Genomic DNA, 12,314 nt, shown 5'->3' with positions numbered 1-12,314 from the left:
CAGTAGGTACGACAATGAAGCACAGACGGTTTCCATTCACCTATACTTCAACTGGTGAACGTAATGCAATACAAGAATTCAGTCATTCATTCATTCATTCATATTCCTGTGGCTCCCTCTGGAGCATAGGAAATCCCTGAAAACGCTTCGTTTCACTTCAGTTTCCTAATCTTACAGATACTCATTGGGACTCCTACGAAGGGGGATCAGCCCATCGCAAGGCAACTATCTAACAACCACACCTCGAGTGGGATTCGAATCCACGACCCGTGTTCAAGCGGGCGAAGACAGTTCATGCCTAGAACCGTTCGGCCACTGTGACCGGCAGTGTACAAGAATAATATATAAGAATTCGGTCCGTACCTCACAGGAAACAGATCCGAACCCACGATCCCGGCTTCCAAGCGAGCGAAGACAGTGCATGCCTCAGACCGCGCGGCCACTGTGATCAGCGGTGTAATATAATACCGATATATAATTAGTCTAAGCAGGACGATGTCGATTCCATGGAAACGAAATGCAAAACAAGCCTCAGTCAAGCATGATACGGCCAGTAGATGGCAGAAAACTGCAGTGTTTCGGTCGATAATACAGCATCGCTGGTCAGTTCTATAGCGTTGACGTTTGCTGAAAATATACCTCTTATAGACTGTCATTGTTATGTTTACTGTGAAATCGTGATTTAAAACTCTAAAAGCTACAAAGTATATGTGAGAACAATTCGATAGTCATCTGGTGGGAACCGTTCCCAGAAATAGGACACTCCTAAAACTTTTCCCTAGACTTCTGAAAAGGAGTTTTTTTTAATTCGCTTAGTGGGGGGGGGTGGAGTCCAGCTGGGTCCACTCGGCACGGCTGCCACTGATTGGCCTACTGTACTTGCCCCGGGTGATTATGATGATGGAGAATTTGGTGGAATGACGATTGGCAGCGGAAACCGAAGTAATCGAAGAAAACCCGCCCCAGCGCCACTTTGTCCACCACAAATCCCACTTGGCGAGACCGGGGATCGAACCCGGGCCGCCGCGGTGGGAAGCCAGAGACTAACCGCTGGAGCTATGACGCGGTCTTGAACGGGAGTTTCCCCTGTATCTCACGAAACACGAGGTTTCTTCAAGTAAAGCACGGTGCTATCGCGTACATAGGACCAGCCCAACGTAACTGGCATTCTGCGCTGACTAGCCCTCAAGCAGAGAACATGCGCAGTTGTGGTCTGGAAGGGGTGGGAGTGTAGACAATTTAGTTTGATATTGGTTTTAAACCAAAGTCACCACCGGCAGGTTGAGTCACTTGATTGGGGCCCAGTAATAATAAGGTACAGAGTGTCCCAAAAGAAATAAAGCCTTATACTACCTACAACTACCTACGTTGCATCAATTCCGCCCCCCTTCTATATATGTAGATACCATAAAGAAATCATACAAACATTAATTGACGCAAGTAAAGGGTTTGTCTAGATGTAAACACAGAGAAAACTAAGTATATGTTACTGTCTCGTCACCAAAATGCAGGGCAAAATCATGACATAAAGATAGGAAACAGTTGTTTTGAAAATGTGGCACAGTTCAGATATTTGGGAACAACGATAACAGATCGAAACCTGATTCAGGAGGAAATTAAGAGGCGAGTGAACTCGGGTATTGCTTGCTACCATTCAGTTCAGATCCTTTTTGTCTTCTCGTCTGGTGTCCAAAAACATAAAAATTTGAACATACAAAACTATAATTTTGCCTGTGGTTCTGTGTGGGTGTGAAAAACTTGGTCTCTGATATTAAGGGAGGAACATAGATTGAGAAGGTTTGAGAAAACTGCATAATGAGTAGCTTCGTAACTTTTACTCTTCTCCAAGTATAATTAGAATGATCAAGTCAAGGAGGATGAGGTGGGTAGGGCATGTAGCACGAATGGGGGAGAAAAGGAATGCGTATAGGATAGCCCGAGATTCGAATCGGTTACCTTCCCAATACAATTCATAAACGTTACGCCGTGAGATAAGTTAGTCGGATTTGCCTTCGATCGCTGCTCCAAAATTCACAGAGGTACGGCTTATACGAAACTGTATGAAAATTTATGGCATTTTACTTTCGCGAAATTCTCTTTTCCCTTTTCCTTCCACTTTCCTCGTTTTCTTCTTCTCTTCTTCGAGTCGTTCCGAAATCGGGGAATTTAATATCTGTACCAGCCCAGCACCGCGTAGTGACGGTCTCCGCTCGTACGAAGAGTCATGTTTGCAAAGCGAAAATTTCGCAACGCGAATCCCTATTTCCCATAGGCTCAATCTTATGACTGGGGGACTGCGTCACCGAACGACCAACGAATAGAAATCACAAATAACGCTGCCTGTAACGTAACATATCGACCGCCTATGTGGTCTAGTGGTCAGAGTTTCTGGTTACAGATCCAGATTCAATTCCCGGCACTACCAGAATTTCTGAGAAGTAGTGGCTCTGGAACAGGATCCACTCAGCCTCGCGAGGATAACTGAGCAGCTATTTCAAGGAAACAGCGGCTCCGGTCTAGAAAACCGAAATTAAAGGGCGTGGGGATCCGTTGCGCTGACCACGCGACACCGTCCATCCGCTAAAGATGGCACTAACTTCGCCGACAAGCGTCTCTCGGTCGGTATAATTCGCTTGCGGACTACAGGCCACGGAGTAAAGTATATATATATATATATGTGTGTGTGTGTGTGTGTGTGTGTGTGTGCGCATCGGAAACATCCTGATTTATGTTACTGACTACTGGAGACGCTACTGTGTTATAAAATTAACAGTAAAAATTGTCGAAGCTGTTTTTAAGCATGAACTGGCACAAGATTTCCCACCAAAACACAGCGTTTTAAGATGAACAGAATGGGCGGCGTTAAATTCGTTTTTTTTTCTTCCAGTTTTGGTCCTCAGGTGTTCGTTTTTGTTCGGAAAGAACTTCCGATGAGCGAGTTCGCGTTCGGATGACAAGCCGAGGGTACGAGCTTCAGTATAAAAACAAACAAAAAGAAACTCCATGGTTTGGGTCCGGCAGCGAACTATACCGACCGAGCGACCGCCATTTGTTAGCGAAGTTAGTGCCAACTTCAGTATAATGTGCGACTTTACATAACCCGAGGGCTGTTTCTACTCATAATTTCTTTGCATTCTGCATATTCCTTCCTCCACTGCAACATATCATGTCATCTCTGGCTACTACCTTAAATCATGCAATCGTGAAAACAGCCCACTTCAGGCTGGCGCCATACGAGCGCACGAAGTACGTCCGTTACAGCGTTGCTGAGGACACCACACAGTTGCAGAATGCGGTGCGTAGTTTTTTGTCTGCAATGGAACCAGAAGAAAGCGTATAGAATTCGCCTCTTGTTTATTTCTATAACGGACGTCACGTTACAACAGACGCATTTTGTGCGCTCGTGTGGCCCCAGCCTTACCTGTTGTATAAGAGACCCAAGAACAGGTATGGAAGTTATAAAGAGAAAGATTTCTTTCTCCTGCCGTGAATCGAACAGTTTCCTCAGTCGCCCAGCTCGTTGCCTAGTTGCTATACCGACTGAGCTCAAATGTGTACCTCCCATAGGCATAACAGGGCACTACATTGTAACTTGCAAACTTGTTGCGAGAAGTGTTGCATTTGTTTTTGTGGAGGCTGTACGAGACCAATACAACTTTATCGTGTTACGAACCTACGTATGCGCAGTTATATCATTGCCAACAGTTTACGAGTCTCCGGCCATCATCATAAAAAATAGTAAACAGTGGGACAGCTATGAAGTTTACTTAAGAGGTCATTTGGACAGCAATTGGAAGGGGATGGGGAGGCATAGACATGGCGGAGCAGAATCCGCGGCAACCAAGTGGCATTCCTAAATTAACTGTAGCACACAAAATGGTGTGAGCAAGAGTGGACTTAGGCAACAAAACTGTGCGCCACTTATTTGATACAAAACCATGCCAAGTTACAAAGGAGATCTGCACAGATTTAAGAGTCCCTCGTTATAACGCGGATTCAGATATACCACGGATTTGTCATAATTCCCGACAGGATTTATATCGTACAAACATCCACAACATATATTTCTTTTTTAATTCGCTTAGTGGGTGGGGGGTTGGAATCCAACTGGGTCCACTCGGCACGGCGGCCACTGATTGGCCTATTGTAGCCTGCCCCGGGTGATTATAATGATGGAGAATTTGATGGAATGAAGATTGGCAGCGAAAACCGAAGTACTCAGATAAAACCTGCCCCAGCGCCACTTTGTCCACCACAAATACCATTTGACGAGACCGGGGATCGAACCCGGGCCGCCGCGGTGCGAAGCCAGCGACTAACCGCTTGAGCTATCGCGCGGCCTCATAACATATTTTAGTTACAGTATAAAACTGCATTGTAAGAATTCTTGCTGCAGGGTTTGAGGCTCTCAGAGCGGTGGTCTTGTAGTCCTTTGAAAGTCAACCGACGTTTCAGAGTAACATATCACCTCGACCTTCGTGCTCGAAGAATAAGGGGAACAAGAAACCAGCGCGAAAGCAGTCCACAGCCCGCGAAGATTAGGCTCCATCAATTCCGATAAACTACAATACGTGTACAAGCTCATATGGGGGGCAGGAATACAAGCAGTTCACCGTGACATGCGGCAACAGGTGTCCTAACGCAAGTCTGAACTGTAATCTTAAACTTCACTGTCACAGTAGAAATACTGTATACATAACGAGGATCCTAAGTTACACAAACGTCAATTTTTTTTCTAGCGCGGGCAGCTTAAAACGCGGGTACTGAGAGCTGCCCCCTTCCCACAACTGTTTTATATCAAGAGTCTAGTCTGCCAAGAGCCACCTAAAAAATCTAAAAGCTAGAACAAATAACAAAATACATCAGATGAGAAATATGCCTGTTTTGGTACACAACTTGACAACTGAAACTTCATAGTCAGTTCCTTTCACGCTCGGGGAAACCCCTAACGCACCGATACTTCTATACGGGGAAACCCCCATCTTCTGCTGTTACAATACATGGAGAGCAGTAAAGACAGGATGGAATCGACATGATACGAAGGAATATGGAAGGTAGAAAACAGAGGATAGATGAATGGAAGAACAGGGTTAAGAGAGATATTTTATCGTCAAGGAGAGGCAGGAAACAAGAGGGAAATGAAATATAAGAGAGATGGAAAAGCAACATGGTAGAAGGCAAGGATAAAGATAAAGATGTGGACGCGATAAAGGAATTGATTTACCCGCCATCTCTGACAAATCATGTGCTTAGTAGTTATGTAATAGAATAAAATTTTCAGCGCCAACATGAAAATATTACATGTTACGGCGACCTGACGCCAAAGATTTGCGCTGGTGTGCCAAAAACAAACATTTCTTCTTTTATATATAGAGTGTTCCTAAAAGAAATTGTGGGGTTTTAGATACGTATATATTTCGTATTTCTTACCGTGTACAATCATAACATGTGTCAATCGGAAGCTTAACTGTCCAAATTTTATGTACACCCATCAAAGAGCCTCTATGTGCGCACCTTTCGTTACCCGACACACATCAATGCGATAGTGGAATTCCTGCCACACCCGCTGCAGCATTTCAGGTGTGATGGTATCCACAGCACGACTGATTCTGTTTCGGAGATCCTGGAGCGATTGGGGCAATGGGGGTACATAAACCATGTCCTTCACGTACCCCCACAAGAAGAAATCGCATGGAGTTATGTCCGGGGACCGGGGTGGCCACCGGAGAAGGGGGGCATCTTCATCTGCAGCACGTCCAATCCATCGTTGCGGAAGAACCAGATTAAGCAAACCTCTCACATCTGCGATCGAAATGTGTGGGAGCACCGTCCTGTTGGAAAATATAGTCATTGGAATCATTGTCCAGTTGTGGAAACAACCAACAATAGACCTTCTCCTGCTGGGTCGCCATCTTACATTTCACGCCGCCTAACTGTCGGAAATGGAACTAGGAAAGAGCGCGATATACAAAATGAAAATTTGAGAGCCGCGTTATGAGTCCGTATACGTTTTGCTTTTCATCACCAAAAACTGCCGAAGATATACGGCAATGAAACCCCACCATTCTTTTAGGAACACCCGGTACAAGTACATACTAGCATATATCATTTACTGACCCTAAACTATATGAAGTTGGTGTACACATCTCAAGTTGCACGTACGCCATGTCTGTTGCTGTTGTTCTTGTGTGTAGAAAATTTAAGACTTAGGTTGCCTTCACTGTCGTAATTCATACCAAGTTTCGCGAAAATCGGTCCAATAGTTTAAAAATGAAAAACGTGACATGAGCGTGTACAACATGGCGACTTCTCACGCCTCGTTTCATTCCTAATGAAATTAAGTTAAACACTTGGGTTTACTGGGTTTGTGAACTCTGTCCACCTTCCAAAACCCAATAATCCCGAATGTTACAAATGGTTCTCAGAAACCTTTACAATCTACTAAAAATGTCCCCTGAAGAAGGAAACTATTATAAAATGATATTAGAATTGTGATATTTAAAGAATGCCGTCTTCTGAGATGTGATGCCGTGTGTATCTTGTGTGAACAGATATTTCGGAGGAACATATCGCCTCCAACTTCAGGGTAGAAAAAGGTACACAGCGTCACATCCCAGAACGCCATCATTTTGATATTCACCGCTGTGAGAACCTCAAATCTTACATCGCGTTATTTGACGGTCTAGCGACGGTGAATATAAACAATTTTGGCTCCTGGAGTATGACCCCGTGTATTCTGACAAAATCTTCACAGACGTTTCGGAGGAACGCATCGCACCCGTCTTCCGGATCGAAGAGAACACCAAGCAAGCAAGTAGATTTGTCAGTCAAAAAATATTTCAGTCGAAACTTGGTAACCTGGCGAGCGTACTTTTCGATATCTGATAATTAAGGCATATTCTTGTTGCTACTCCCCCCCCCTTGGCACTACAGCCCCAGTGGGCCTAGGCCTACCTCCATGAACTTCTCCGTTCACTTCGGTTCTTGTTGCTACTTACTTACTTACTTATTTTCTCATGAAACTGCGCCCTTCTTGAGGAGCCGCCAATTCTGCAGCTATTCAAGAATTTCTCAGCATTTTATGGAAACGGAAAGTTCATTTCCGTGTTCACAAAAGCCTTCCACTGTCCCTATCCTGAGCCAGATCAATCTAGTCCATACTATCCCATCCTATCTAAGATCCATTTTAATACTGTCCACCCACCTACGCCTTGGACTTCCCAGTTGTCTCTTTCCTTCTGACTTTCCCACCAATATCCTATATGCATTCCTCTTCTCCCCCATTCGTGATACATGCCCTGCCCACCTCATCCTCCTTGACTTGATCATTCTAATTATACTTCAAGAGTATAAGTTATGAAGCTCCTCATTACGCAGTTTTCTCCAACCTTCTGTCACTTCATCTCTCTTCGGTCAAATATTATTTCCTGTTGCTGTTAATTAAAAATCAGTATTCAAATTATCCAATTTCAACTCTCTTTAAAAGACGCTAAACTTATGTCTTTATTATCTGGATTGATAAAATTTACACAATCCATCAAAAACGTCATCCTCTGACATATTTCTAAGTATTAACTCTGTAACAATGCTATTCCTGGCAACAGTACAGCCCTGAGAGTTCAGGGAACACCACGGCCAGAACCTACACATCTCTTTACTCTGGGAGATGGCTGGCAGATGAATTTTTCACGACACGGTCGCTTTGGGGGTGGGGGGAGGGAACGGTATGCAAGTGGAGTGACAATTAGAGTGTGTTGCCATAGAAACCAAGTCGATACTAACCCGCTTAACAGCTATCCCGGAGGAGAGAGAAAGACAAGACAAGTATGTGCAATAAGGGCATATATACGCTGTGTCAATGTTTTCACTGGTCACGTTTCAACGACATGAGTGGGCCGTCAGTCCGTGAGTGGCCAATGCTGCGGTCAGCCTGAAGGACTTAGAAATCTGTACTTAACGGCCCAAATATTTTCCTACAAAAGAATATTTTTAGCCTACTTTCCTTATTCTGAAAAAAAATATATAAAATAAAATTAGGCTTATGCGTTCACCATTTTCTCTGTCTGTAACTCTCCCCTGTATCAAATTTTGAATCCCTGAATTATGAAATTTGGTATGTATATCATGACACCGGAACCCATCTCAACGGCGTACTTCATAAATCCCTCCCATCAGTCTGTGCCTATGTGTATCCCTTTATCGTTGCTAGGCAACGGTTCGGTAAAAACGTTACCGCGACAATGAATACATATACGATATAAGCGTTTGACGCGTCTTTTCTAAGAGGGCCGTGTCGTATCAAAGTATGAATATACATACGATATATGCGTTTGACGCGTCGTTTTCTAAGAGGTCCGTGTCGTATCAAAGTAAAGTTCTTCCCAGAACTTATTGTTTCCAAACGCGTTCTTTAACGTTCTCACATGAACCAAATAAGGTACTGTGATCGTGAAAATGAAATCGGCCTCGATATTTTGAAGGACTTACACGTGTTCAGTATTCCTGGCCCAAGTTGCAATTACATGTCACGTCCTATAAAAAGTTTATGTACTGGGAGTTGTTTGATTGAGAAATTCTATGAAGTTAGAGGTGAATCACATGCAAAGTAAATATTCAGAACGGAGCATTCACTGTCTGTGCTACAGGGGTATATATACGCCCTACAAATATTAGTTTAGTATTACATTGCAGCGTCCTGTTGCACTGGTTAATCTAATTTTCAGGGGAAAATAAGGTTAATTTAGGTTAAAGATAAAGGTAAGAAAGGTAAGGCTGTCCCTGTGCACTATACCATGAAGGCGTATGGGGGGAGTACAGGTATAGGTCCACCTTTCTTTGAACTGGGTACTAAATTGAGGTGAATATCCAGCTTCACGCCTCTCCATCTTTAGCTTGGGGGGACAGAGCCGCGGGTACCGATTGGATAGGAGGCTGGGTGAGCCCCAGAGTCGGTCTGGAAGACATGAAGAAGAGAACAATCTTACACCCCCGGCACTCGAACCCAGGACGTAAAGTAAAGAATGTAAACTTATCCCTGGGAAGAGAAGTTCGATTCCTGGCAGGGGAAAGAGTTCTTTTTCTCTGCTCCACAGCGTCCAGAAGCTGACCGCTCATCTACTGCCCGTTCAAAAACGGTGGAGCTATACTTCCACTCCCCCATACATCTTCATGGCGTGTTAATTAAATACTGGGACAATTTTATCTTTACCTTACAGCCTCCACTGCTCTCTGCTCATCTATTTAAATAGACAAGAAAACTATTAACTGCCAATCCTTTATCGTGTTCGCCATTGGCACAGAGTTTCCATTATGCATGGGAGGAGATAGTAATTTTCTGTTTGAAGCAAGTCGAGAAATTCAGCCTGTTCTCCCGCTCTGACCCGCGGATGGCAGACAGACTGGATTAATGTTTGAAGGGGCCCATCAATTAGCTGTGCTCTATTCCATCCTGCAGCTCTCTTGCTTGGGGAAATCTACTTACAATGCAATGATTCCGAAACTATTTCACTGTGTTCTGCTACAGCCATTTCATAGGATTCCTCACAGGCTGCAACAGCTTTCCCCTCCTCCGCACCCCCTCCCCTGCTCCAGCACACACACATCTCTGGCACACCACACTACTGAAGGATTCTAGATCTCACAACACTCGCCAGATGCTGCAAAACCTAGTTTACACAGACACATTATGACAGACGGAGGAAAACGAATTAATTTGAATTGTAAAATCCGGTTTACACGGTCACATTAAAACTACTGAGGACCTCCAAATACATCATCCAGAATTACTGACCTGAAGTGAATTAATTCTGTTTATACTGTGACATGTAGACCCGCTGCTAGGCAACGACTGAGAAATTAGTAATTATAAAACAGTCGTTAAATAATGGCTCTGCAAACAACGACTGTTGCTAGGCAGTGGCTCAGTAGCGATCAATCGGTCACAATAACAGACATGAATGCACAAAATTGCACTGCAACAGAGGAACGGTGTTTTCTACGCGGTCCGTTGCAGTTAGGGAAGAGTTGGAGAACTGCTGAGGTTCAGTGGTTGTGAGAAGCTGGTATCTGAGGCACGGGGACAGTTAGGGAACCCACAGTAAGCGGAACGTCTGCTGTTGGAAGCCGTTATCAAGCAAAGGTAGTGAAGACGTGACTGTGGAAAACTGTGTGTGTAATAGTGACCTGTAAAGTGAAGTCACGTGCTGCATCAAAGAGTCAAATAAATCCGATCATCAATCCAAAACCCGTCCATAGTATGGATTCCATAATCACGTGACAATACGATAACATTAATACTACTGAGGACGTCCAAATGCGGGATCCAAAATGACTGACCTGGAGGGAATTAATTTGGATCACAAAACCTAGTTCACACAAGAGGGTGAACAAATACGACACACCGCCATTCAAAATGGCTTCCTCGGGGAGAACGAGCCTGTTCTGTAACGTCTTCAGTACCGATTTTCGAGACGTCACGCGCCACTGGTTGAGATACACGGGACTGGACCGTTACCGCCACACTAACCCGCTCGGTGATGAATACAGTACACCAAATATAAGACCACCAAGTTATCAATCTGAGACCGTTTGAATGAAAACATTAAAGAGTTAAGTTGTTCCCCTGCTTAATTAATTAAGCACTGTGCCAAGAAGACGTATGGCAAGTGGAGGTAAAGCTCCACGCATTAACCTCGGTATTAGGTGGAGGTGAATAGTCAGCTTCACGCCTTTGCCGCATTACCCTCGAGGAAAGAGCCCCCGGTACCCACTGGATACGAGGCTGGGCAAGCCCGAGACACAGACTCGAAGCTTTGGAGACCGGAAAACCCGCTTAATCCTGTCGGGAATCGAATTCCGATTCACAGGTGTTAAAGCCCATAACCTAGCCACTACATCGACTGAGCTATACCAGCTAAACGCCATGAAGACATGCGGGAGAGTAGATATATAGCACAAAGCGTATTTGAGATAAATAAATGGTCGGCTTCACGCTCCGGCCGTTTTACACTCGTGGAAATGGACCCTGATACCAGTGGATGAGATTGTGTGTGCCCCAGAGGCAGTATGAAGGTTGTGGAGATGAATCTCTTGCCACTGCAGGCAATCGAACACCGATTCCAGGGTTGCTCAACTAGAACTCTAGTCACTACACAGACTGAGCTATAATAATAATAATTCATGTTGAATTGAGCTCAGCTTTCTTTATAAAAACCTCATTAGAAATGTTAATTAGATGTTCTCCTTCTGACTTTTAAGTCTCCTGTGAAGGAAGGCAAACCAATAATAATTGTCTCGTGTTCACTTTGAAATGTTCGTGCTGTTAAGTTGGCAAGACCCCGGTCTGTCTGAGTGACAAACAGCCTGCACCCAGTTGCTTCACTAATTGAAACAACGGATTCCCAATAAAGTACTCTTCTCTCTGACAATGATGGAAGGCAAGACTAATCATATTAGTAGCCATCTCACACACACACACACACATATATAGGGACGAGCTGTAATACCAACCTGATGAAATTACAATGGTCGCAAAGGCCTGTCAGGAAACCACACAAGATGAAAAATACATGGGGGGGGGAAGAGAAAGATTACAATTGGATTGAGGAAAACTGAATGAAATATTTTTCAAAACAAAGATATTACGGTGACCGCCTCTGTGGTCTAGTGGTCAGAGTTCCTGGCTACAGATCCAGAGGTTCCGGGTTCGATTCCCGGCGCTACATTTTCTGAGAAGTAGTGGGTCTGGAACAGGGTCCACTCAGCCACGTGAGGATAAATGAGGAACTATTTCAAAGAAATAGCGGCTCCGGTCTAGTAAACCGAGATTAACGGCAGTGGGTATTCGTTGCGCTGACCACGTGACACCCTCTATCCGCTAAAGTTGGCACTAACTTCGCCGACAAGCTGCGGCCGCTCGGTCGGTATAGTTCGCTTGCCGACTAGAGACCACGGAGTTTTAATAACATAATAAATATAATAAACTGAAACAAAAGACTACTCGCTCGTTAGCGACCAAATGCCTACGTAACTTATGTTTAGGAAGCGTGTCAACTCTCAACGATTCATTGCCATTGAAAACCGGAACTACGTAACGACAACCTCAGGCTCTAGAAGCTTCTAAATGAAGCCCCATTACGGTGGAACAGGTAAATTCCTTCATAAAACTGGGTAATACATCATAACGGTCCATTATGAATTGATCGGCTCCATAATTATGCTTCGATCAAAGTTCTAAAACATCTTAGTCAAAAACAAGCAAAACATTTCTTTACGTGAAAAGTTTCGAGGCACAAAGCAAGACAGCCATTATCTAA

At 44.2% G+C, this 12,314-nt stretch overlaps 1 protein-coding gene across 2 annotated transcripts in view; it reads right to left on the bottom strand.

The window, feature by feature from the left end:
* Positions 1-12,314, bottom strand: part of LOC111868051 (O-acyltransferase like protein) — a 150,891-nt gene that overhangs the window by 79,065 nt on the left and 59,512 nt on the right. For both annotated transcript variants that reach the window (XM_033752914.1, XM_033752915.1), the window contains exon 3: positions 5,515-5,831. In XM_033752914.1, coding sequence (XP_033608805.1) covers positions 5,515-5,831 — 317 coding nt within the window. The remainder of the gene's footprint in view (positions 1-5,514; positions 5,832-12,314) is intronic.

This window comes from Cryptotermes secundus, unplaced genomic scaffold (assembly GCF_002891405.2).
Source record: "Cryptotermes secundus unplaced genomic scaffold, Csec_1.0 scaffold815, whole genome shotgun sequence".
NCBI lineage: Eukaryota > Metazoa > Arthropoda > Insecta > Blattodea > Kalotermitidae > Cryptotermes > Cryptotermes secundus.
The sequence above is the reverse complement of the archived record's forward strand: the minus strand, read 5'-3'. Positions and strand labels throughout refer to the sequence as shown.